We start from the raw sequence: 27428 nt of genomic DNA, 5'->3' as shown, positions 1-27428 counted from the left end.
GAAATCGTTTTTATTCCAGAATAATATCTATATGGGGGAGAGATGCCTGCATAGAATAGTAACTCCAGAACAGCTACGTCAGTCAATTTTCTTCATCTGGGCAGACTCTTGGAGCCATTCAGTTTAAAAAAAGAAAAAAAAAATGGCTGTTGCCCTTTCTCATTTATTCTCTCTTTCACCTGAATTCAGCACTGTCCTGCACCAGAGAGCTAAGCCAACAAATGGAAGTTTTCGAGCTAACTTAGAGCACTTCAGTAAGAATAATAAACCAGCTCACTGAAACGCCTTGCCAAGCAGCACAGAGAGGTTATGTCTCTAGGTGTCAAAAGTGGCTGGGGTTTTATGCAAATGCCCTGTCGTCACAGCTAAGTTCTCTGTGGCTTTGTGGAGCTAAGGCAGTGCGGTTATTCCAGATCTCCACTCAGCATGTGTCCATGGCAAGCTCAGAGATAGTAGCAAGCGGTGTTTACATGTCGTGCCCTTAACTATTTTAAAAAGAAGATAGTTTTACAAGCCTGCTGATTGTAAACTGCCTGGTAGGAAAAGGTTGTGGTTCGCGTGGATGACAAGTGGAAGAGAGGCCGAAGATGCTGGCTGAGTTTAAAGGAGGAGAGAGGGTGGGGAGATCTGGAGGGGAAGCTTGAGTGACAGTAATGGGACTCCGGGGAAAGGGATGATAGCTGGTTGGGCATTTTGTGGCAAAAGCAGCGTGCTGCTGTGTGAGCCCGGAATAGTCTGGGCAGGGAGGGCAGGGTGTTGTCTGAACGTGGCGATGAGAGGGAGCGCCCGGAGTCCTGAGGGGAGGGACTCGGGGATGTTGTGTGGTTGTTACAGGCAAGGAAGAGGGAGAACTGAAGGTGGCAGGAATGTGCAGGAGCCTTGGAAATAGATGTTCGCTTTCCTTTAAGCGTCCTTGGGAATGGTGCAGCTACTCGCTCATGTGGGGCTGGTGTTTGTTCTCGGGGGTGGTGGGGAGCAGGGGGAAGCCAATTTGGCCATGACTGTAGCTTTCAATCCAGCAAGACAAATTTCCTTCTCAGACTACGGTTTCCTCCTAGCGCTTGGCACGCCACGTTTGCAGAGGGGTCCCCTTCGCTTTTCAAGCTGGCTAGCAGAGTAAAGGGGAGAGTCCTTCCCACCACCCCTGTGTGGCTGGCATCTCTGCGCGAGTGTGCAGCAGCGCGCCTGCCTGGGCTCGGCACACGGAGCCTGCCTGCTTTCCTGTCCCTGCACCAGGGTGTCTGTCCTGCTTGGCGGGAGTGGGCTGGCGGGGGGCTATAACCGAGCGCCTCTCCCGTACGTGGTGTTGCAAACGTACTGCGACGGTATGTCTGTAAGGCATATGTGTTAACTGCTGTCCCACACGGCGACTTACCTTTGTTCCTTCTCGCTTTTATTGCCACAGGATTCAGAAGGAATTGGCTGACATCACCTTAGATCCACCTCCCAACTGCAGGTTGGTGCCGATTCCGTCCCCGGGGAGGGCGGGGGAAGGAGAGGGGCTGAAAAGTGCTGGTGCTTGTTATAGCTGTCCTCGGAGGCTCTGGATCGAGCAGAGGAATGGCTGTTTAGCTGACGGTGCTTTTGTGAATTCTTGGATGATATTAAATGGTTTCCAGGTGGGGGGCCTCCAGAGATCGTTATACGTGTGTTGATATGTGTTTTCTGTCTGCTTGGGGGTTGTTTTGGTTTTGTTTTCTAACAATTGCATTTTTATCTGTCAGACTGCTGTGTGTGTGTTTCTGAAACTGGCCTATTAAGAAGAGTGTGAAAACTCTCCTTTTGTTGCGTTTGTTTTTTTTTTTTTCCTGGTTTATAAGTCTAATGCCTGACTGCACTGATCTTATGTAAATTAAAGTCCTGGCAAGGAAGCAGAAAATAGTAATATGCTATGAGCTTTTTAGCTCAGAGTTGTGTTTTAAACAGTAACTTACAGTGAAAGAGAAGCGTGAATTTGTCACTCGGTGGGTGCCCTACAGAAGCACGCATGTTAACTGATAAAATAACACGCGGGGTTGTTCGGTTGCCCTTTATGGAGCAGCTTGTTTTTAAGTATGTTTTAGAAACGTGTGCCTTTTGTTTAAAGCTTCTAGCAGGTTGATTCAGTGGCCCGAGCCTCATAGCGTTCGGGGAGGAGACAGTAGTAGTGTAACATCCTTGGTTGTGCTTGTTCATTCAAGAGGAAAGTTGCTTTCAGTCTGGTTTGTGTTCGCTGTTGTTGCCAAAGCACAACTCTGTTCCTATCTTCGTGCTGCGCCTGAACTGGGTTTGAAGCCTTTTGATGTTGGTAATAGCAGCAATCAAAGGAAATTCTGTGTATAAATAACTATTTAAGTTGGCCTCTTTACTATTGAGTTGTCACCCACAAATGCACGTGAAGCTTTTTATTGAAGCTTTCTGCTGCTGTTAGTCTGCAGGGCAGCACTGGCACAAGAGTCAGCCTCTTTCAGTACCAGTCCCGAGGATCGTAATTAGTTCAAGCTGGGATGGGATGGCATATGTGAGTACAGTAGAAGTCTAGGCTGATACTAAAATTTTTGTGCTGTTTGGAAGATAACTGACGAGTTCTGAAATCTCTAGCTATGACATTATTGTTTCGGTGACGTTAATGACTACCTGAGTATTAAAAGAGCTCCCAGCTGTTGGGTTGGAAGTGTCTGTCCTGTCTGCATCCTGACTCTGTGTCAGGATGAAGTCTGCATGCTTCCCCCTCCTCCTCCCACCATATCCTGATTTTCGTGGGAAAGAAACCCAGAAGCATGGCTCAGAAAGGCACTGAGCCTGCCTCGCTGTGTAGATAAGTGAGCCGGGATGATCAAGGAGCCAGGACTGCAGTCTGAATTTAGTGAATCTATCCAAAAGTCGTGGTTATGTACAAATACCTCAGATTGCAGGCTTCGTCTAAAGGTTTGTGTAAATAATATTAGAACCCTGATTTGTCCCTGTTGCAGTTGGCACCATTCACAGGTAATGATGAGCTAGCAGACTACCTGTCAAAATAGAATATGTTTGTGAATTTTTTTATTAATTACATTAACAACTGAGGATAATGCAGGCCTTGAAGTGCATAGTAAGTTTGTCTTGTTTCAGTCTTTATAAATATTTGTAACAGTAATAATTAGTTCATAGTGCAGGTAGCGATGATGAATTCTCACCCGTAATGTAGTTGTAAGTATCCTGCATTCCTTCCAACCTTCCAACGAGTGACAGTGAAGGTGGCAACTCTTACAGATAACGCATGAAACTGGCGTAACTGGTGTGATTGTTACTGTCTCTTAATATGTTGATAGGTAGGAAAACATGAATGGAGAGGTTTTCGTCTGCGTGTGACCAAAGGAGTTTTGGTATTGCTCATCTTGGGGTGGAAGCCATCCTACTTCAATAAAGATAGTGCTGAGGGCGAAGAAGAGCTCTGCTCACGGTTAACGAGGTTCGAGTTGCGCACTCAAGCACAGGGAGTTTGCTTCTGCAGCAGCTGTTTTGTGAAAGGGCAGGCAGGTGCCGATTGCCACAACAGTGAGACGAGTTTCAGCTATTGCAGTTACGGGGAAAGTTCACCTCTTGTGGAAAAAGAAATAGTCAGTTTGTGAGTGTGAGAACGTCGAGCAAGTGAGAGAATCTAGTCGCTGCACAATGTCTGAGGCTGCCAGAATTTGCTCTGGGGAAGCCTGCTAACAGTATTGCTGCTCCCCCCCTCCACACACACGCTTCATGTGAACTATTAGCATGCTGCGAGCGAGGTATTAAATACATAGTTTTGTACCTTACTTTCAATTTCCCTCCTTCCTATCCTCACCTTTACTTTGACCTCAAGCCCCACATCCCTCTGCTGCGTTTGTGCTGCTACACATTTTTTCAGGTGTCGCTGGAGAGAGGGTGATGTTCCTTCCCTTTTGGTTATCTTACTCTCTTCTGCAAGGCTAACCTCAAAACTTAAATATTGAGGGAGCTACATATGCTACAAGGTACTACCTGTATGCTATCAGTTATAGGGGTGCCAAAGTCTCAGATGTCACCTTTGAAAATGTGCGTCTGAAACTGTATCCTGTGTTATTTTGGAAATGTCATCCTTTTTTTTTTTTTTTTAAACTGGGCATTTGGTCCTACAGCCCAGACCATCTTTCTATTCTCCCCGCGTTCTGTGCAGTGCCTTGTGTTTGATAGCAGTTTGTGGTTGGCCATGCTTTAATTTTTGGCCTCGTTGCAAAATGCTGTTCTTCTTGCAGTCTTATTGCAGTAATGGGAGTTCAAGATATTTAACGCATCCCAGAGCAACTCTGCATATTGAAAGAAAAAGCTTTAGGTTGTAAATGATTTTTAGTAAGAACTGTTTTCTTCTTATAAAACACCACATATAAGATGCAATTACGAATAATGAAAACCATTTGATATTTCAAACAGAATAGCTTAAAAACAAACGAGTTTCATTTTTATTTTTGTAGCTTGCAGTGACCGTATTTTCATGTGTGTAACCCACAGATCAACTATTTAAAAAAAAAAAAAAGAACACACTCAACACCCTGTGATTGAGCAGCTGTGTGGGTTTTACACACATGTGGGTAATATGAGGGGAAGTTTATCCCAGAACTTCCTCTCCCCTCAGTAGTTTCCTTGCTTCTGGTTTTCCATAGCTTGCCCCTGTCCCCCAAATGCTTACCTGGTGCTGTTTCAAAATAGGTTTCAGACTTGAAGGTATTTTCTAAAAAAAGATTTATTTAATATACTTCGTAATGTTGTTGTGAACGTTCCTGATGGAGTTAATGCTGTTCCCGTCAGGGAGCTGATGTAGTGTGTGTGCAGCACTTGGCTGATTCTGAATGGTTCTTACTGCTTTTTTATTTTTTTCCCAGTAGATTAGCATTCTAGAGATCCTTAATTTTCTGTTGTCTGCAAGATGACTTGACTTCTGATATGAAGTTATGAAAGTTAAATGTGGCTTTCAAATTCAACAGTGGTTAGTGGTTCAGATGAATTGGAGAATAACTCTTCGGACCTGAGACATTTTAAATCTTTCAAGAGGGTACCTGGCGATTTCTTCTCCTGTTTTGTGCTATATCAGAAAGTTACACTCTTGTTTTAGAACTCAAGGTACCTAGAGACACTGAACCTCTGGTCTTACGTGTGCGTTGGTGATGGCAGTACGGCGTGTCTTTGCGTTGGGTCGGGGAAGTCTGCGCCAGCACCTGTCTGAAGGCATCAAAATGCATTTCCACCTCGCTGTGTAGGCAGACCTTATCTCTGTGTGTAGGTAACGCTTGCGAGTATTGTGCCAAAGCCTTGGTTCTATCGCTGTGATGAGGTTTCCAAAGCTTTAACAGAAATTAATTGAAGTTTAAATACTGTTTATACTCTTTATGTCATTTATTTGACCTCCGTATCAAAGCATTTCCTGAAAGTAAATCTGCTAATTGCTGTGAGGTTACGAAATAAATGTTTTTCCCCATTTTACAGAAGGGCTCACAAAACCGAGTGACTTGTCCAAGGTCACACAGGAAGTCTGTGGCAAAGTGGAGAAATGAATGTAAATCTCCTTTGTTTCGGGCTAACTTGCAGCTGAGCTGTTCTGCTCGAACTGTGAGCATCGGTTGTGTTATGAGCAGGGCTTTGAATTTCTGCTTTATTGGGTGTCTGGTATTGACTGTGTGTAAGCATGGTAATTTAATGTTATTTTTCCCATCTGTGTAGAGGGACCGAAATGGATATTAACTAGAATTAATGTTTTTAATCTTTCTTACCCAAACTGAAACAAGTTTGTCTCCACATGCCTCATTTAAGTCCACATAGGCAAGACCAGCTGTTACTTAAACAAAAATAATTTTCAAATCTTTACTGAAGGAGACATTTGCCTGCAAGGCTTACCATCGCTTCAGAGTGAAATGCTATCACGGATTCATTATTTAAATAATAATAAAATACAGTTGTGTTTCCTGGCTCCTTCAGCCCAGTCTTTGTAAATTCACAGAATAAGGTCCAGATCTCCCTGAGAGTCTTGTGAAAGTTAACTGTCAGCACTTAATAAATATATGTCTCAGTATAGATGGTGGGGAGCAGTGCTCTGCGCTGTAATATGTGGAATATTCATAGTTTTCAGAACTTCGCAATGTGGAATTAGGATCTCTTGGCTAGAGAGAGGTCTGCAGAAAACGTGTGGCTCAAAGGCTGTTTTGAACTCAGTAATATCTTATTCTAATTAATATATTTCGTCTACATACTGTGAAAGTCTAGCATTTGTTTTGATTACATTTGTTTTTACAGTGCTTGTAATTTTTTACAAATGTACTTTGTCAATGTATCCAGCTACAGTAATGCTTTAAGAGCTTTTGCTTTCAACTTTAGCGTATTATCGAAGGATGGATCGTCACTGTTAAATTACAATATTGGGCTTTTAAAATTATTTTCATGCTTGGAATAGTCCTTCCTGTGCATAGCCAGGTTCTAGCATAAACTTTGGGGTCTTACATTTTGTAATTAAAAATTGCAAAATAATTTCATTAAAATACTTTTGTTTAGTTTTTAATACACACACAAATTCTTAGGGTAAGAATGACACAAATTCTGCTTTTTCTTCCTTGGAAAAAAAAAAAAGGCAAAATAAATGAATAAAAAACCAAAATGCAGATCATTTTTAATGACAATTCTCAGCTTGAAAAAGCGATTTGATCACTCTTTATTTTTAATTCTTCTCCCCTCCCCGTTGTTTCTCTGAAACGCAAGTATTTTCAGTGAGAACTTTCCAGCCACAGGATAGGAAGGACCTTCGTAATTAGAGCTGTGTGCAGCTGAAAAATACCTTTTGTCACACAAACTACCAGTGGTTCACCATGCCCTCCCCCCTTTGTTTGGCGCACGATCCCTGGAGAAATAACTCTTCCTTTTGAAGCGGTGCATTAACTAATTCAGAGATCCTCCGCAGCTGCGTATGGGCTGTCTTGCAAAGGAGGAAAATAACACCGGTTAGATGCGTGGTGAATTCCGGGCGTACGGAGGTAGCAGCTCCTGCAGGCAAAGTCCTCTGCCTGGTGTGCTCAGACAATAGCAGCACGGGGGCAGCTCCTTTGCTGCGGATTGATTAGTTAATATCGCAGGAATTCACATTTCTGAAGATGTTCCTGGTTTCATTGGCTCCCTTTAAAATAAAAAAAAATAAAAATAAAAAAAAAAGGCATGTTTTAACGGCAAGGCTGCTGGGTCCTGTGGCAGGAGCTGGCTGGTTGTGTGGTAGGTTTTGTTTGGCACATCCCGGCTCGGCAATTCCCCAGCGAGCTGCGCGCTGTGCTCCTGCATGCCAAATATCGGGAGGGTGAATCTTGAGAGCGGCTGTGAAATTGTAGCATGGCTAAGAACAAAGAGGGTCGAAATCCCTCCTGTGCACACTCTCTTGTATCCCACTTAATTTTATTATTTGACTTTCAGCTTTGCTGCCCTTGGAGGGCACTGTGCAACTGTACTTATTACGCTGCAGATACGTTTTATCTGACAAATTCTGCATTTCATCTTGGCTGCGCAGTCTCTAATTTGGTTTCGTTTCAGTTGTATTCCAGATCTGCACGTCTAGGTCTTGTGTTGGATATGTGTGTGTAGCAGTGGGTGCTATGTCTGGTTTTGTTTTAGGAAATATTCCGGATATGTGTATGGCACTTCATAGACATAAATGGGAAACGTGGTGCGGGGGGTATTTACGCTCAAAGGGCTCCAATCTCTCCTGTCTTTTACATAAAGACAAAATTATCCACAGAGGGAGAACTGACTGGTTTGGGGCGTTGATGAAGTGATAAGGGATGTTTCTGCATTTGAGGGTTTCACCAGGGGCAGGCTGCTGGTGGCTGAGAGCGCTGTGGTTTCTGCCGAGCCGCCGAGGTGCAGGCTGCCAGGACGCCAACTTTGGCCCCGCTGTGGAAGAGGGCTGTTCTGGGAATGAGGCAGAGAGGGCCTGCCCCCAAACCAGGCACAGGAATAAGGTTACTGGGGAGCTCGTGCATAGTGCAGCCTCTGCCTGTGCTCTGCTATAACTCCACGTGAAAGACTGGTCCTCCGTACAGCACCCCCCTGCAAGTATTTAACGTACCAAACAAAAAGGATCCATCTTTTCATGTGAACAGGTTAAGATATTATTGCATATCTGTGGAGACTTGCACACCACGTATGAAGTTAAGGGCTGTGCTTTCTCCACCGAAGAAAGTACTTTGAGCTAAATTAATGATGTAATTTAGTCATTATAGTAGAATCTTGCCAATCTGTACATTTATTTGAATGAAATAAGTTTATGCTTATTTTTCCCTCTGAGGCTTAACAGTGGAGGTCTAAATGCTAGCTTCATTATTTTACAAGATGAACTAGAGAACATGTATTGTCAAGTACTATAAATAAACTGAAACTGTCAAAATAAACACTGTACTTTGGAATTCAGAGGGGTTTTCTTGTTTCTCTTGCCAATTTGCAAATTTCAGCAACACGCAGTTGGTTTTCCAAGGCATTTGTGGAAAGCGTAATGGTTACTACAGTGCATTTAATACATATTTTCTGTGCATGAGGGGCTAATTGACATCACCAGGAGAATATATCACAGATCTGTATGCGTAACTGCAACATCCAGCATGCAGTGTTGTTTTCTTTATTCATCTGCACTCCCTGTGATGGGAGGTGGGAGAAAAAAGGAGAACGGGGCATGCAGATTGTAGCTTGTAGCAGATGCAGTGCTTGATTTTTACATCTCCTCCCCATTTCCTCCACGACTTTATAGCTGAAAATATAGATCAGGTAAGATTAAGTTGAGCTGTTTTGAGAGCTGGGCCCAGGCCAAGTTTTGGCAGTTCATTTGTTTAAGAGAAAATACAAAGTAATTGGATTAAAGAGGCTGTACGATTAATGGTGTAGAGACCTGTTAAATTTCCTTGCCTCTGTGTTTCTGTGAATCAGCGCAGAATTGAGGGCTCGATTCTTCCAAGGGCTTCAACTTTTAGAGCCAAAAGTGTAAACCAAATCAGCGCATTAATATTTTGCCCTTCCTTTGCATTTTGCAAATGATTGTTTGAGATGAGAGGACCACACTTACCTTTGCCTCTGGAGCTGCTGGCCTTGCTGGAAACTAAAGTCTTGTACTGGTGCTGAGAATTGTAAAGGCAGTAGCAAGTGCTGTTGGCTGGAGCAGAGGTGCTTCCTGTGGCAGGTAGACTGCTAATATTTCATGCTCTTTCTGCTGTGGATGTCTCAGCAATAGATTCTTGCCAGTGAAGCTAATTCCAGCGTCTATTAAGGAGAGATCAGGAGAAGGGTCTTTTTTGTTGTTGTTGTTCTTTCTTTCTTTCAGTGCCTAGTATCCTACAGAGAGCTGCACACAGGAGTGAAAAGACCTACAAACATTAAAAATTAATTCTGAAGTTATAGGTGGCTTTTCAAAATAGATGAATTGATGAGAAGAAGGAAAATACTTCTTGTATGGCCTCAGAATCCTGTCAGATTTTTAGGAAACAACAGCAAAGCTTCAGAATTTTTATACATGGAAGCCTACCAGCATAACTGTATAAAATGTTTCACGTGCAGCTTGAATATCTCCACTGTAATTTGAAGGTGCTAATTTAGGTGATCACAGTTATGGGTATGCCATATGTTTGAAATTTTAAAGTGGACAACTTCTTGAAAGTTTCAGTGTATTACTTGGCATTCTGAACTAGTATAGGCTGCCCTGAGAAGTGCACTGTAAATGGTGGAGAAAGTGCAGTATATTTAATTAAAGCAGGGTTTAACTCTTGCAGATGGTTTTGAAGGATCGCTAAAAAGCGCACAGTTGTAATAACACAGTTTTAAAGCAATTATATCAATAGGGTAGTATACCACAAAAGGTCATTTCGTCAGAAGTTTCTGATCAATCAAACTGATTGTTGTAATACCCTATTTGCACATTATTTCCTGTATGTCTTGGTAACCTTTTTAAAGGAGATGCATTAGGCGGTGCATGCAAGCATTTATAGCTGGTGTCCTCCGTAAGCTCCTAGTAAATTGTTTATCAATAAGAATTGTCTAATTTGGTTTTTAATGAGGTAACTCTTAGTTTGGGAATCTCATCGTGTTTTGTAGTGCTCTGGCTTCTGATAAAAGTCTTTATGCTTGGGGGACAATGGGAGAGAGGGAGAAGACAGTGCTTTAAATGGCTGTGCCGACTGAAATCTCAGAATGTCATGAATCTGACTGGAGTTCTCAATTGCGTTAAAGCTGTGTCTTCATTTTCCTTCCTACTTCAAATCATACAGCATGCTCATGAGCTAGGAAATCAGTCAAGAAGATGTGTGCTAGCTACAAGAATGACCTAAGAGATCTCTGACTAGGAAAGTAACTGGTGTCAGGCCTTCGGCTTATTCTTCAGCTGCTTGTCTTTTAGTTACATCCCAGGATTTACGTCCCTAGTGAAATTTTAATGCTTTCTTTAGAATAGCATTTTTCCAATTTGTTCTATCCACTCTTTCCCTTATGAGGTTAATTAGGTTGGAGGCGTTGGTGAGACCGAGAAGATAAATGAATTGTAGGTGAGGAATGGAAAAGGACGTAAAACCACTCAAGGCAGAAGGGCATTACGTTCCTGTGGACAGCCAGACTGTGCCAGACCTTAAAGGTCCCTGTGGGAGACGGCCCATCAGGACAGCTGAGGCAATTTTGCACTGGATGCTGAAAGAAACAGTTGTGGCAAAGGTGGATGTCCTCCTCTTGAATGAACGGGGACAGCCATCCATGGGTCAGCCTCTTCTTGAGCGTGAGTGACTTTTAAAAGCAGGTGAGCATATAAACCACAATAGCTTTTGCTGTGCTGCTCGTCTTAGGCCCCTACCTGGGAGGTAAAACATTCTTAGAGCAATAAAGTCAACGTGTTTATACAGCCTTACAGTGCTTACGCTGCTCTGTAAATCAAGAAGGCACAACCTGCTATACCTCGAAGAATGCAACACGTGTAACAGGTGCCCGGCTGCGTCTTTGCAGGCCCCCTGAAACTGCTGTGTGAGCTGCATGTGGCTCTTGAGCCGTGGATTGTCCTCCTGTGCATGTGTAAGAGCATGAGGGAGATGTAAAAAAAACAACAGCGAGGAGGGGGAGAAGTAAATTAGGGGAGGGATAGCAAGAAGGGAGCAGAGGGAGATAAAGGCAGAGGTAGAAATGGAGGGAGGAGGCAGAAGGGGGAGAGCAAAGCAAGTAAGCAAGCAAAAAGGGGTAGGAAAGTTCAAAAATCCCTTGAAACTCAGTAGCAAGCAAGTAGACTAATGTTAAAGTTAGTAAGTTACAGGTGTATTTGTTGAAGGCCCTGTGAACCTCCATTTCCCGAAGGAGCACACCCTGCTTTTGTACCTACTGGCAGAGAAGCATGGTCAGAGCTGCTGTTTGCTAGATTCTGTAATACTAGAACCGGGGATATTCACAGAAACTGCTGTGGGTTTGTTTCAAAACAGGTGACCAGGCCTTCTGCACAGTGGAGTTATGGAATCTGTTGCCGCGGGAGGTTGTGGAGGCAGGTAGCATCAGCACACTCAAAACTGGGCTCCGCAAATTCACGGCCAACAGGTTCGTAAATGGCCGTAAAGAGAGAAGCCGGGGAGCGCCTTCAGCACCCCAGGGCAGGGGCTGTGGGTGCTGTGGGAGTACAAGGGGAGGGCACTGGAGGCAGGGGCCACAATTGCATATTCTAAGTAGCATCTGCTCTTACCACTCTAGGATACTGAACTAGATGACCACCAAATAGTCTTTTTACTTTCTACATGGAGCACCCACAAAATCCTCAGTTTCTGTTCTCCTGCCCTCCTTCCCACATCCCAGTGTCCCTCATCCCAGTCTGCTAACTTTAGCCGCATAAAATGTTTAACTTCTGCCCTTTATGGAAAGGTCCCTGCCTCTCTTCTTTTTACACTTAGCCTTTTAAAGCGAGCCCTCGTTTCCTGTCACTCAGGCACTTCTCCTTGCTTTTGTGAAGGGTTAACCTTCATGCGTTAGACTTGCTGAATTTAGACTGTAAAATTTTCAGGTCAAAGGACTTCTTTTATTTTTGTCAGTGTTTGCAAAGTGGTATGTAAATTTCCAGCTACGTTTAAATGTTCTTTAATAATAGAATAGGTCTAGTCCTTGGGCTCGTAGATGTCTCCCTGTTCCCTCTTCCCCTCCAAATTAAGTTCTGCTTATGTTGTGACGTTGCCTTTTTTTTCTTTCTTTCTTTCCTTTCCTTATCTGATCGAGGCAAATAAGCGAGTTGTTTTATTCAGCAGCTATTGTATTATCTCAAATACGTGACTTGGTTATTTTCTGGTTTTATGCACATCCAGGTTAACACAGCTGTTACGTTGTGATACTGCTATGTTGTGGCAAGATGATGGGTTTTGAGATGTATCAGTGTTGTGTTTTGGTTTGGTTTTCCTGTTTTGGTTTGGTTTTGTTTTTCCTGGATAGTAGCAGAAATAATGAAAGTGCCCAACAGCTAATCCCTTTCTTTGCTGTCTTTGTGCTCCTACTTCACCTTCCACCTCAATAACTGGAAAGACTGTAACTATTTGTTAGGGAAATATTAGTTAAATTGCAGAGCTATTACGTGTACTGAGACATTCCAATTCCAAGTACTTAGTATTCAGTGTGTGTACTTAACTTCTAATGACTATAAATACTCTGTTACATTTGAGGTTTTGTAATGTATCAGGTATGTCTTGTAGATAATTTTTTTCCACAGCAAATGCAAATTTTCTAGCCCATAGATGGTTCAAGCTGTGCTTTGTACATTGCTTTATGAGGATTTTTTGCTCTGCTTTTCGCAGCAGAGTCTTCTTTATGAGTAGATGTAAAGTTCAGACAAATAATTTAGCATTGAGACTGCTCAGGTACGTGTTTCATTGCAGTGGTAAGTGTCAGAGACCTGGCAGTTTAGGGCATCTTTAATAACTGGTACTGGGTTTTGTCAGGGAAGTCTGAAAAATGAGGTTTGGGTGGTGGAGCCTTTGGCTGGTAACGCTTTGCAGTGGGGATGCAGTACACTGGCAGGGTCCAGATAGAAGCTGGAATAAAGGGCTGAGGGCAAGCGGGGACGTGCTGTGTTTCTCACGGCTGGCTGAACAGCTGGGTGGGATTTGTTAGTGGTTCACAGCTTGGCTCAAAGAGAGATAAGGAAGCACTGATTGGGGTCTGGATCTGGGAAGGAGAACTGTGTGTTAGCTAGTGAAGCCTCTTCATTTGCAGCGATCTTCATTGACTTAGAACGAATGGGATAGGGAAGGGCAGAGCTCAAGTTAGTGGCTAAACTACGGCACGCAAGGGGCGACTGGAAATATGGGATGGGTTTAGATGTGGCCCTTAGGAGCAGAGAGCAAAAGGGAGAAATTGCATTTTGCCAGGTCCCTTTCCAGTAGTAAACCTGCCAGTCTCTTGCACAAATTCTCAGCTCCCTCTCTGCTCGTCTCCCGGGCTTTGTCTTCGTTGCAAACTAACATGCACCAAGTCACTGCAATGGCCCGAGTTCTGCAGAAGAGAGCTGGTGTGCCTGTTCTGCACCGTGGAGCTTCCCCACTTCCCCTCTTTCTGCACACCATCACAGGCTTGTAAGGAGCTGTGCTGGTGCCTTCCTGCCTCCTTGCCCTGCCGAGCTGAGCAGGCTCTGGACCGTTCTCCTTCCTGTGGTCACACCGATCCTTCTGCAGTGAGCCATAGCGTCTGGCAAACTCTGCAGCCCGCATCTGCGGGGAAACAGAGAGGCAAGGTTCTCCTGTTGGCAGAAATAAAATGTTTATGAGGAATTTAAAAAAAAAATTGACAAAACCTTTCTTGTGTTATTAATTTACTTACAAATGAAGTCGCACTGATCATCTGAAATACTGAATGTGCATATAGATTATTTTTTTCAATTGTTTAAATATTCACATCATGAATCAAAGGGAAGGAGGACTGTGTTTTTAAAGTACTTGGGGTTATCCCAATTGACAATTTGTGTGCGAGGTATGCATAAGAATTGGCATTTATCATCATTCTGTATGTGGTACTCTTTGGTCATTGGAAAAGTGTATTTTATTATCTTAGAAGGGTTATAGTCAAACGGATGCTTTGAGGTTCTTCACTTCGGGGTTGTGAGGACATCTGGAAAGTACGGTAGGTGAGCCTGTGTGTACACACAGTTGTGTACACCAAGCAAATGCAGTGTTCTTCGGTCACTGTTTTGTCAATCGTTCACTCATGTGCACATTAAATGCCATATCTAGAAGTCATCTGTTTACTGTTTTAGTAAATGCTTTATTTTCCGAGAGAGAATCTCATTTTCTGAATGTTAAAATAGTAGTGAAATCGTGATGTTTGCTTAGGTTGGTTTTCCCGAAAGATAATGTGTCATATCCTACTGACACCCTAGGTCAAGGGCTAAATTTCAGCCCTTGCTGAAGCTAGCGAATGAACTGTGTCCAGAAACAAGTGCTTTTGTGTGTCTCTATGTTCATGTTAATAGAGTTCAAGGTCACCAGAAGAGCTGTGCGTTTTAATTTAAGTCTTATTTACCCATTCTTTCTTAAAGTGTCAAAACTCTTCACTGAACTACTTGAGCACCTGACTGTTTCATGTACATCCAGTGATTTTCTTTTTCTCAGCTGGTTATATGCAAGGAGGGTAATCATTATTTATTTAATTAATTATTCCTCATTTCTTAATTACGCTGAGGCAGCTGGGTGGAAGAGTGCACCTTGCTTTTGGTTTCTGGAGGAAAGATTTCTTTTTTTGTTTAATGCGCTGTTATTACATAGGGTTGTTCTCTGTTAGGGATTATATGATATGCAGTGATTCTCTCTTCCAAGGGGTCATGTGTGTGATCTCTGGTCAGTAGAGAAAAGCTCACACTTTTGACCTTTACGTCTCTTTGGGCCCATTAGCTCTTGGACATAGTGGTGCTTCTAAAATTGCTTAATTGTTCCAAAGAGATCATTTGTGCTTACTCTGTTATTGCCATTTGATGCTCTCTCTATACACCCTGCCAAAAAACACGGTATATTACATTTTAATTGTTACGTAAAGCAGCCGTAAAACAAACCATGTGGTTGTGCAAGTGTATTTGAAATCTTTGCTATTGGCTACTTCTGTTTTTCCCCTTTATGTCTCTGACTTCTACATTTATAGTTTTGCCACCACAGGGAGCTAATGAAAAGCAAACATATAGGCTGTTTGTTTAAAAATAATAAAAATAATGCCACGCTCAAATTCATGTGGCTTACTTACTTGTATTTATTACACTGTTCCACAGTGTAAGAAAAGCTGTTCTGGGTTATGAGGGAAGGGTGAGGGCAGGGATTGCTTTTTGTCTCTGTGCATTAGTTTGACTGTTATGGTTCTCTGATTTTTAGGGAACTTAAATAATTGTAGGGTGAATGAGCATATAGCAAACAAAGGAAAAAGATAAACGCATGTGCAGTAAGACATTGATCTAGAAGAGGGAAGGTCTGTTTTTTTCCTAATACTTGCATGCCTGTAGGGGATCAGTCCTGTGTGCATCCTTAGCACCCTCGCTGGATTATGAAAGGTTATTTATTTTGTGTGTTCAGGTTTCTCTTTGCAATTTAGTACTTAGTACTGAAGAAAACAAGGGCTTAAGTTCCCTTATTTTATTTATTTTTACTCTTTCTGTACCTCTTCTGGTGGTTGTAGGAGTAGAACCGCATGTCTCAGGAGTGAAATTATTAAATGCATATATTTATTAAGGGTCTGACTTTCAACATTAGCTGTTTACAGTAAGAGTACTTGTGGAGATGATGAGTCTCTTGATCATTCTTAGCCCTAATGGGAGAAGTGTTTAACAACAGCACATCAGCCACTGGGCAGCCTCTCTTACAACTCTTCATCTATCTTGGTCACAAGTGCTGAGATATTTTTAATGGATAGATTTTCTTAGTTTAGGGTGTTCTTCTGCTTTAATTGGAGCTTGCATAGCTTAGATGCTGCTTTCCACTGTTCAGAAAAATATCTGAACTCGATTGCCTTCCTCCTATACTGTGTGTGCTGGGGACGCATGCAGGCTTGTTGGGGGTGGGCTCTGCTTGGATTTAAGGAACAGAAACAAACTGTAAAGATGAAAAGATGCTTAGGAGAGGGAATGTGTGTTTGGATTTTGCCAGCAGTTCAGGAGGAAGCCTTAACAGTAACGAAGGCTCTAAATAGTGCCTTGCTCTACCTCAGTGTGTGTTTTGCAGGTGAATTGTTCAAGAAGAATGAGAACGTATTATAGGTGCCAGGTTTCAATTTTGAAATAAGTGAAGTACCTTTTAGCTTATTTTTGTTTTGCAAAACACCCCTTCCAAATGATCAGTGCTGCATTATTTTGTAGCAAAAATAACTTGCTAAAGTGATGACAGAATTCTAGATCTGCTGTTACGGAAGACTGTTTAGGAGCATGTGTGAATCTAAGCAAAGGGGCAGAAGTGGACTAATTCTCTTTTATCAGTCCTAAGGGGCTTGCACTTTGGCTGTGCTGTTACTGTGGCAGATGCTGTTCACTTCAGTTGATGTTGAAGTGAGTTAGTACATCTATGGGGACGTACAGATTTTGTGTATAAACATGCAAATGTGTACGCATACACATGGACATACACCCCTATTTTATATATGAAATATTATGTGTGTATGATAGAAACTGTACCTTTATCACTCAAGTTTGTTTGAAGATGCATGACATTTCTAGAAAGCTCGATTTTAGTGTCATCACACTTGATTAGAACGCCTCATTTTGTATTTCAGTCACTTGGGTTTCCTTACTTTCCAGCAAGTAAGAACTAATTGAGCTCTTGTGCCCTTGACTAATCAGAGCAGTCTGATGGCTTTCCCTCAATCTTTGCAAGGTTTTGACTTGGAAAAGTGAACTTCTGAACTGCGGAAGGTCACTTTGTTTCATGAACTGTTTCATTGTCCAAAGTAAACCCTTAAAATAATCCCAGTGATGTGTACTGTCAACAAGAGTTCCTCTGTTCCAGAAATTTGTTTTCAAGTCCTGAAAACTGGTCATGTATAGCTAATGCCTTCTCACATGTAACTTATGTGTATTAATGATGCTGGTGGAAAGATCAAGGATCCCAGGATACAGTAAAATGAAGCACTGTGATGTAAATGTCTTTTTTCTCCTCAAGTAGCATATTATTTCCCTAAACATAAAACTAGATTATTCAAAATGAAGAGTTTGTAGTCCTCAGTTAAGTAGCATGACTTAAAAGGACTGTGATCATGGTGTCTAAGATATATTGGTTTTGTATTTGTCCTTTTGAATTACTATTGTGATTTTCAGTACCTCACCTGAGAGAGTTTCAGCCAAAATAGCGCAAATATGCATAGAACTTGCTTGAATGATGCTTGGGAGGTGGGTAGTATTTCCTACAGAAACTGCCAGACTTATCAAGTAATTCATTTTCCTGCGTTTTGTGAATTTACTTGGTGCCCGTTTGCTTGCAGCAGTGTCTCAGTCATTGGCAGGTGAAGGAAGTCAGAATCATGCCCTGTCAGCCGTGCTGCAGGCTGGCACTGGTTTGGAGGGTGGGTAACCTTTGTATTTAGGGATCTGTCCTATAGCCTAGGTAACGGAGAGCTCTGGAGCTTTTTCTGAGTTGTCCTTTTCTGTCCTGCAATAACTAAATCAAGCAGGATTTCTGCTGAAATTATAACCAATGTCGTCAGGTTGTAACCCTGTGACATCCCTCCAAAGTCTCCTTCCATTGCTTTTGTAAATTGAACGTGTCTCTGTGGAGATCCCTGCTTTATGAGACATTTTGGTTGAAGCCATGCTTGTATTTGGTGCAGTTTTCACCCTGATAATAGCAGTTATATGCAAATATAGAGGAAGTTTCCAGAAATGTCTCCACAGACTCTGGCATTGATCCCTTTTAAACCGTTCATCCGTGATGCTGATGATGGCATTTGAAACTTGCTTGTGCTCACAGAGTAAGCAGGAATTGTTGGCTGTAGCTGCTTCTACAATGAAGTTTAAAATAGCATGCTGAATATATGCGATATCAGAGGTTTGGGTAACATTATACGATAGGTTCTCTTTCTTTGATATCGTCCCTTTCCCTCCTGGCATCTTCAGGACACACGCTATATTTCGTTTGGTTAAAGTCTGTGAATTTTATTCTTCAAATACAGGTGTACTAGCATTGACCAGGGGACCATTTTTTCTAATGCTTGTAGCTGTTTTCTGTTGTTCTCTCGTAAACCTCTTGCTCAAAATTCATGAAGTTTGAGTTTCTTTACATCCTTCACTTGTTCATCTTTCTCTGATTCTGCTAGTAGACAGCCAAGTTTACTTTGTCTGGAAGAACATAGCCAGGATGAAATACTTCAGTCCTTTATGTAACTGGTAACTTCATGCAGCACTGAATACTCGCGTCGAGAAGAAACTAAATTGGAAACATCTGTTTTGTTTTTCTCATAATATAAGAACAAAGAGATATATTCTATTGAAATCAAAGGTGGCAAATACAAGAGTAATAAAAGGAAGATATCGTATGGATTTTATACTTCTAATTAGACTATGGAACTTACTATCACAGGAAATTATTGAGGCAAAGAACATAACAGGATTTGAAAAAAGAAATGGGCAGGCATGTGGCGGTCATGAGTAGTCAAAGTAACTCTTATTAGTTATGATGATTCTGGAGCAATATTAAGCCAGGCAAGTTAGACTTGAGATGTATTGGAAAGGCATGTTTTTCTTGAGTTCCTTTGGATTATGCTTGCTTGCCTACAGATTAAAATGTACTTGAATTCTGCACCTTGCACAGAAATCATTTTGTCCGATCCGGGCTTGTACATAAGCAAGCATTTTTCTCCCTCCCTTCTTCCACATACACACGTACACACCTGTCTTGCATCTCTTCAGATATTTTCTTTGTCCCTTTCCGTATCCCTTTTCCGCGTCCCTTTCCATATCCGCTCACCCGAGAAATGACCACTTTGCATTGTGTCTGATCAGGTTGCAAGGGAATGCCTACGGAAATGACCTATAAAACGAAGAGCAGAATCCAAACACTTATGAATGATTAATACCTACACAGAGCAAGAGCCACAAAGTTGATTAAACTTAAGTATGCTGTGATGAGTGAAATCACTATTTTTGTAAAGGAAGCAACGATGGTAGCAGGCTTTTTACCATGTCTTGGCTTTTTATAAGTGGCACTTTAAATTATGGTATTAATTCCACAAAGTGGAAAAATATCAGGAGTGAAGTGATAAATATGTTAAAAGGTTTGACTATTGTAGTTGACATTTATGCCTGCAAATCTCAGCAGGGCTTTAAACCATACAGTTCCTACACATTGGGGCTAGGAAGGAGGAATATCTGCTTGATATAGAGAAGGTTGTTTTTTTTTTTTTTTTTTCCTTTACCATTGGTAATATCACAAGGAAAAGAAAAGAAAAGGTAGTTGTACAGAAAAGCAGTAGGAACAACAACTAGAAATCCCTAGGCATTAGCCAAAATATTCAGATTCTCTTTGGGAGTTTAGGAAAGGCAATTGGAATAAATCACCTGGCTTTAAAGTAGAAAGAACCTTGAAAATGTCTCCTGTAGAGGCATTCAGCTCTTTTCGCAGAGCTTGTATGCATTCCTTTGTAACATTCTGCTGTTCTGTAATTACCTAAAAACCATGGTTGGATTAATGACAGAAGCAAAGCTTGTTGCTTGTATCAAAAATGCTCAGCATCAGTTGGTAAAACTCTTGGAGTTTTTTCTTCCATAAAAGAAATACAATATTATGTCTTTTTTACAGAATTCAGGAACAGCAAAGATGCTTCCAAAAGTGTTCTTTGCTGACAGTAAACGTGAGGAAGAGGAATGGCATAATGCGTAACTGGGCTAAGTGTGATGAAGCAAACCTGCGATCAGAGTGCTCTGCAGCAATCTGCCCTTTGCAGTCACTTGTCTTTTCCACGTTCCCAAAATTGATTCCTTTGTCCTGCACTGCATATGAATTTGTTCTGCTGAATTTGATGGGAGTTTTGCCATTGACTTCATCTAGCCCAGACTTCTATAAAAGCTCTGGCTTCTGGAAAGGGACAATACAAATGTATTTGCAGACAAGGATAGATACTTAACAACATGTGCTCTGCTGCAAGCTTCTTACTTTGGAAGCAGGGAAGAAACTTATTCTTTACTGACGTAGTGCTCGTTAAGGGTACACCTACGGTGGAAAGTGTTCCCATTTTGGAAAAAGAAAAGGGCAATAAGTATTTCTGGCATGTGAATGAGAAAAAAATCTTAATATAGATGTGTACAAAGTAATGTTGGACAGCATTAAACAGAATTTGAGGGACAAGGAGTATCTCAAAAGGAATACTGGAGAAATAGGTGCCTTTTAGAGAGGGAGGTGGAGGAGTTATGTGAAGGTACAGGGATTATTTCAGAAGGTAGAGCAAATATTTATTTTCCTTATTTTTATTCTCTAGAGAAAATAGATAGGAAACTCACTTTCCTCTATCTTCTAATACAAGAACAAAGGCATATGGAATGAGGTTAAAAGATAGATAAATCTAATTTAAAAATCAGAACAGAATTAGACACATGGGTTCCATGCTGCATTGCACTGCTGAAGCCAGGAATTTAGCAAGCTTCAAAAAGACTCGTCATTTTCTATGGAGGTTGGAACCAGACACAATTACCCAGCTTGTTCATAATATTTCAGAAGAGAACCACAGCTGCTTGTGTTTGAGGTTCGACCCGTTACCAGTGAGCGTGCTGCTAAGGCAGGGAAAGCAGATGAGCTGGAGGGAGACGTCGGATGCTCATCTCTGCCCCATTTGACACTGGAAACCAGTGAGACGGGCTGTGGGAACAGGTGGGCTTCAGTCCTCGTCCAGCCTGGCGATTCCTATGTTCCTTTTGGTAAGCTAGTAGAAAAATAACATTCTGTGACAAAATTTGCATTTGACTTGTGATCAAAACCTTTTCAGTAATGCAGCTTTTATTATACTAATGGGAGGACCAAGCTTTATTTTAGTATTGTTTAGAAGCTTACCAGGAAAAACTGTTTACAAACAGTTTCTTTGTAAATCATGTTATAAAATGTTTCTGCACTATGAAACATATTTTGATATATATATATAATGTGACACATATGTGAGGGGTGCGTGTGTGTGTGACAAAAGCACCTTTAAGAGTAATTTCCTGTGCTGGTTTTGTCAAATTAATATCCATATCAAAGAAATGAGTTTTAAAGCTGACAACCAGTGCATACATACTTTGGTGCCTTACTCCAGTATTTAATCTTAAGGTTGACTTCGCCTGATCAGCTTTCATGTTTGTCGTATAATTAACTCATGGGTTGCAAGTAGCATGTGTGACACCTAGTTTTATATATTTATACAGAGTGAATTAAAAAAACTAATATTAGTATTGGTTAGCTTGCTATTCTCTTAATGATGCTGCCATTTGGGTGTTTAACATTTACTAATGATTGTGTGTGTGTGATCTGTCTCACATTTCTGAGACAAGCTCAGAAGAGAACTACTTTCAGCTAGTCTGCCATAATTGGAAAGAGTTGTCTCATCGTAACTTTTAACTACATTTGATTAAAAGCCCAATATAAAAGTTTATTAAAGATCTATTTTAATGATGGGAGTGTCAGCTGCCTTTGGAATTTGTCCATTCTTGCTTCTTTATTAAGAAGACTTTATTAAGATTTTCTGAACTGAGATCTTGACGTAGAAACTTAAATGAAGAGATGTTTCTTCCTTATTTATCTTGAAAGTTTGGATGGGATTACCTAAACTAGCTAAGGAATTTTGTAGCGTAACGTAAATACTGTAAATGTATGTACATCATAAACATATTGCAGTTGGAACATCTTTATTTCACTAAAGGGAATAAAATGCCTTTTAGTGAGAAAATCAAAGTGAATGAAGCTGTAGCAACTGGAAACAAATCATTTTCCTTTGTTCTTGCTCTGCATTTCCTTACCTTCATACTAAAAGCCAAACAAACAACAAAAACAAAACAAAAAAAATGTGATTTGTAGCAAATGATAGATTTATTTCTGTTCTGTTGATATGCATGTAAAATTACATCAAGCATGGGTATTAAGGCTGTCAGTTCTTCCAGGTGCTTTGCCATACTACTGTATAATACTATGCCTGTGTCATACTTTTGCCTAATTGTAAGTAATGTACACAGTTTTTCTTTACAAAACAAATAGTGCTCAATTAGGTGCAAATGATACATCTACCTCTGTGTCAGTTCTGAGTTCTGTAGGCATGCCTCTGCATTTCTCTTGCCTTTGGTGTGTGTGGAAATAGTTACAGCGTAACAACACTGATACACAACTCTCAGCAAGTACAAAGAATTCTTTTCTGATCTTTTCACCGTTTCTTTACGGTGTTACTTGTAACAGCAGTCAGGCTAAAAGGTTAGAAAACGTGAACTGCTGTCTCTAAACAGCTTTACGTGAATGTGAGGGGTGCTTTTCTTCTTGGACCTGTATGACACATAACAATCCCACATCAGAATTACTACAAATTGTTAATACTATCCAATAAAGAAAAGTGTTTTTTTTTACCGATGTCACTTAATATCTTTCTCTGAACTTTTTAGGTTGTTTAGGAAGTTCACCAGAACATACTCCTGAAGCACTATTTAACACCAGCGTTTTCAGTGTAAGGTTAGCGTGACCTTTTTTCATGGCAGCGAAAGGTTAAAGCTTAAACTACGAATGTGAGCTCTCAGCTGCCGGATCCCGAGTCGTGTGGGCCCAGCAGCGGCGAGGAGGAGAACCCCGGAGCCTCTTGTGCTGCCTGGCATGTCCCGTCCCTATTGCCTGCCTGCTGGGCGCCTCTGCCAGCACATCGCCCTGCTGTCCCAGGGGCTGTTCCAGCTTCTGAGGGTGCTGCCAGAGCTCCTGTCTGGTGGAAGCTGGGGAGTTGCAGATACCCGTGCTGGCTTTGGTGGGCGTGTACGTGGCGTGCTTTTACAGAAGGTGTAAGTGGTGTAATGTAAGTAAGTGGAAACTCTTATTGCCTGGCACTTCATTGCCTTCCGTGTTTCCTTACATTCATGAGACAGTTCCAGTCAAAAATGTGATGAAGTGAAGGCCTTGTGAGGGTCAAAAGCCCAACGTGAGAGTTTGTCACGGCTGGCGTTTTTGTGCTGGAGGCAAGTTACTTAACGTAACGCCAAGCAGGGTTCTGGGGAAAGAGGTGGAGGACTTGAGCTGCCTCTGCAAGTTAAGGCCTGAAAGTTGGCCCCAACACTGTATTCACTATTTAAAAGCACTGTTTTGTCCTCATGTGGCACCCAATGTAGATTAAGCTTAATATTCCTAATACTTGGAAAACAACAAAATAAATAAAACTTCGGAAGGCCATCACAAATGCCTATTCAGGCTGTCTTTATGCATGTGAAAATCCTATCCAAAAAAAATCAAAAGCCTGGTTTTGTTTTTAAATCCCTTGAAATATACCTTTTATTTCAGGCTTTCGCCCTCAAAGGCAGCTTCAAAATAATATTTACACATGTTGCTGCTACAATAAATGCTGATTAGCTGCTGTGACCTGGTGTGTGTTTGGAACTGTTAACGAGACCAACCTGCAGTGACATATAAACAATTTTTGGTGGCTGCTCTGTAATTGACTGGCAGCTGTGCTATATTAAAGTGTAGGTAAACCTGTTTTACTTAAAAAATAGTAAACTCACGTCTCGGATCTCTCAATTTCTAGTCTGTGCATGTTAATTTAAACTCGAAGGCAAAGCTGTCATGACTTCTGCTAAGCAACTTTGTTAGTAGTTTACAGCTGTAAAAATCAAATAAATGGTTTGGGTAGTGCAGTGTAATTGATAGTATTTTGTTGTGGCTTTGAGAAAGAGTAAGCAAATATTTTTCTTATTTTTTTCTATTGTATTGGGTGGTTGATTCAATTTCGCTGTTGCCACCTGCAGTGAAGTAGGCTAATCCAAATGCAGTGATCTCTATTTGTTCAGTGAATGACACGAACTGAAGTGAATGTAAGGAGTTTTGTGTAGATAAAGGAGAAGGGCAAGACATCCAGATGAGATTTTTCTTCCTGGGTTTCATGTATCACTAAAATGCGTCCTTCAAAACATATTTCAGTTAGCACCATAATGTTATCAGTATCAGCATTGGTATGCCGATTGGAAGCAATATACTGATGTGAAGCCAAGCTCACGCGATGACCTGGTTCTCGAGTTAAGTAACGTTGACTCTACCTACCCCTCATCTAATGGAGAAGAGATTGTGTTGCTGTTGATAGATTTGTTTTAATTTGTAGCGTGTTTTTTGGGCAAGTTGCTTGGCATAGGGGTAGGACAGACAGATCAGTTTTGGAGCATGTGGTACATGGGTAGACTTTTTTTTTTCCTCCTTAGCCAACGTTCTCTTGATAATTAAAAACTGCATATAAACTAGCAATCTCAAAGTACTGCATTCTCTGTTCTAAGTGAAGGTTTCAACAGAATTGCTGTATTCTGGTACAGGAGAGATGGTAGTGTATCTCTAGTCTGACAACGCATTGTTTGGCCTCTTTCAAATAACTCGTTTCCTCTCCATGGAAATATGAAAGCTAGCTCGAGGAGACAGTTGGGTGAAGCCACAGGAACCGTGTCCTTATTAGCTTGAGGAAGTTAGAGAGTCTTGTCTGCTTTCAATTTTCAGCATAGCAGGGGCTTCTTGCCAAGCGTTACACATCATCTTTAACTTTCTGGGGCCAGTTTTTCCAAGCTGGTTTGTAGCTGCCGTTGCCCTCTCAATCTAAGCTATTTAGCAAGTGTTTCATGATCTACAGAATTACGAGTTATAATGAAATCTGTTGTGCAAACTGATGATGATAAACTCCACGGTAACCAGTCTACTATGTTATCTCAATGCTGGCTAGGCAAACCTAGGAAATAGGTGGAATCCTTTTTTTTTCTTTAAAAGACAAGTTAACTTCTTAAGAGAGCAAAGCCTCCAGATTGTGTTGGTCCAAACAAAGTCATTAACTTCGCAGTTTTTCAATTGGTGTACTAGAGGATGCCTAAATATTTATGCTGTGCTGTTTTGTGTTTGTTTGTTTGGTTTTTGTTTTATTTAATCTGTTCCCACACTGATACAGATAGGTCAGGAGATGGATGTGGAGGACAGAGACACGGGTTTAGGTTCCAACTCAATTCTGGCACGGCAGGTTGATTGTGGTGAGTTTCCACTTCTGTAGCAGATAAAGCATGACATTTAGGGGAGAGTCCTGTGATCATCTTAACCTGGCACAGTTCAGGCTGCTTCTGGAGGGAGGTGATGGGGACGTGCACGCACGCTTGAACTGTTCTTGTTTTCAGAAAGAGTGGTTTCTTCTCCATTTCTGTAAGAACCTGCTAAATCCCAATAAGTACCAGGAGGAAGCAGAGCTTTTGTTTCGTCGCTTGAGGGGTACACCAGATTTGAGTTTAGTGACACAAGAACCTTGGTATTTATTAATAATAATGATTCTCTTTTATTGTCTTTAAATACAGAACTGTCAGTTTGATGCTGGGCAACCACTTTAAGAGTATGTTTGCTTTACCAAATAGGTTTGCTAGTTATATTTCTATATCAACTACCAAAAACTTGTTGGAATGTGAGGAGGCCCCAAGTAGATGGTGTACTTGCAAAAATGCTGCATTTCTGAAACTGCCTACTTTTGCTTCCCAATTGTAAATTACGCATCTGTTCCATAAACACTAAATTTGGAAATGAGGTCTGATGATATGGAGGAATTTCTGTCCCCATGTTGGCAGCTAATAGACTAGTTGACAAATGGCAGGAAGGAAACTGTTGTAAAAATAACACAAGGTTAAGTTGGCAGAGCACAGTTTCTACCATCACATCTTCTTGTCATTTTAAATAAGCTATTGCTAATTGTTAGGCGAGTCAGATTCTCTTCTACTCTTTCCCAATTTGTTTTATTTTTTCTTGTGCAGGGCTTTATCTAATGGGAGATACAAGGTCAAATACAAGCCAGTACATTTTAGTTTTGTTTTTCTGTTCTTGGTCAAGGTGCCGGTGTATACCTATGAGAAGAAAACAGCTTTGCATTCAGTGAAAATTATCTCATTGACTTTTAGCAGTTTGGTATTTTCCCTATTTGCATACTGTACACAGTAATGCTGCAGACTTACAAAAGCAGTCAGCCTCTCTGTAGTCATGTTGGACACTCTGAAAATGTTCCCGTGTGTAGTGGGACAAACTTCCAGTGCTTTGAGACAGAGAAGCTAGGAAGAGGCCAGTGCGAAGGAAAAAGGAAGCTCTTGAGAATTGAGCAGGCTGGATTTATTTTCAGTTTTGGAACCAATGCTAAATGGATTAATTTCGCTTGAACATTTTTATGAGGACTTGCTTCTAAATTGAAGTGATTATTGTTAAACTAAATAGAGCTGCAGCACACTCCTGAGAATATCGTAAGTCTCCTCCTGACCTCCCTGTTAACTGCGATTTTATTTTAAATCTTTGAAGCCTGGTTTAAAAATCAAACTTTGCAGAAAAATTATTCAATTATTCAGTTATTTTCATGAAGTAGTTTAGTAACTTTTTAGCAGTAATATTTTGCAGAGACTGAAACATTTCAGTTGAAGGTCCTAAGGCTGCAAGTATTCCTGGGCATTTCTCTTCCTGCTGTAATCGAAAAGAGGGAGATCTTGGCAGGGATCAGTCTGTCTTGGTTGTTGTGTGATCTTGTTGCCAAGTTTGTTTTTGTTTTGTGTTTAATATAAACAGGAAAACCTACTCTTTTTTTTATCCAAAGAAATCCCCTTGAAACAGTTTTCCTTGAAGTCTCATAGATCCCTGCCTAACACCTTCTCAGCTCCGTTATCGGAGCTATTTAGTTATTTAGCTCCGTTTTTAACCTCATAAGAGTGTAATTCGCTGCACAGTTTATCCTCCAATTTAAGCTTTGTGCAAATTATGTGCAATTTTTCAACCCCCCTCCCCAGCTTTACATTAGCCTGATACTTAAGGGAAAAGCTTTCCCAGATGCTAAAACAGAAACGTTGTGCGTGCTCTTTTCTGTTGGAAATGTGCTGGGATTTGTAAGGCACTTACTTTTGTGCAATAATATTGTGACTGCCATTTTAAATTCAAGACAGGGAATACAGTAACTTCAATGAAATACAACAAAAATAATATTATTTACTGCTTGGTACTTGAAAAACATGCCCTTGAACATGCCTTAGAAGGAGAATTAAGTTTTGTTATCACAGTTTTATAGGTTGGATCGGTGTTGCTGTAGAATGCTCCACCTTTGCTCATTTACCTCTCCTTTCCTTCATTCACTGCCTTCTTGTGTTTTAATTGCAACCAGCCACAACTTTTTTCCCCCTAACTCCTTTTTCTCCATGTCTCTCATTGAGCTCGTAGGCGTCTCACCTATGGTCAATCCATCATTTTCTGCTGATCTTAATAGAGAGGAGCAGCTTGGCTGTGTGCAATAACAGTGGGCAA

General features: G+C 41.2%; 1 protein-coding gene across 1 annotated transcript in view; it reads left to right on the top strand.

The window, feature by feature from the left end:
- The window catches only part of LOC310894658 (ubiquitin-conjugating enzyme E2 E1-like), a 44506-nt gene that overhangs the window by 3208 nt on the left and 13870 nt on the right, over nucleotides 1-27428 (top strand). Inside the window, 1 exon segment of the mRNA XM_083825074.1 lies at nucleotides 1406-1456. Within this exon segment, the coding sequence (XP_083681200.1) occupies nucleotides 1406-1456 (51 nt within the window).

This window comes from Anser anser (genome assembly GCF_964211835.1).
Source record: "Anser anser genome assembly, chromosome: 2".
Taxonomy (NCBI): domain Eukaryota; kingdom Metazoa; phylum Chordata; class Aves; order Anseriformes; family Anatidae; genus Anser; species Anser anser.
This window is presented reverse-complemented; position numbering and strand designations above follow the sequence as displayed.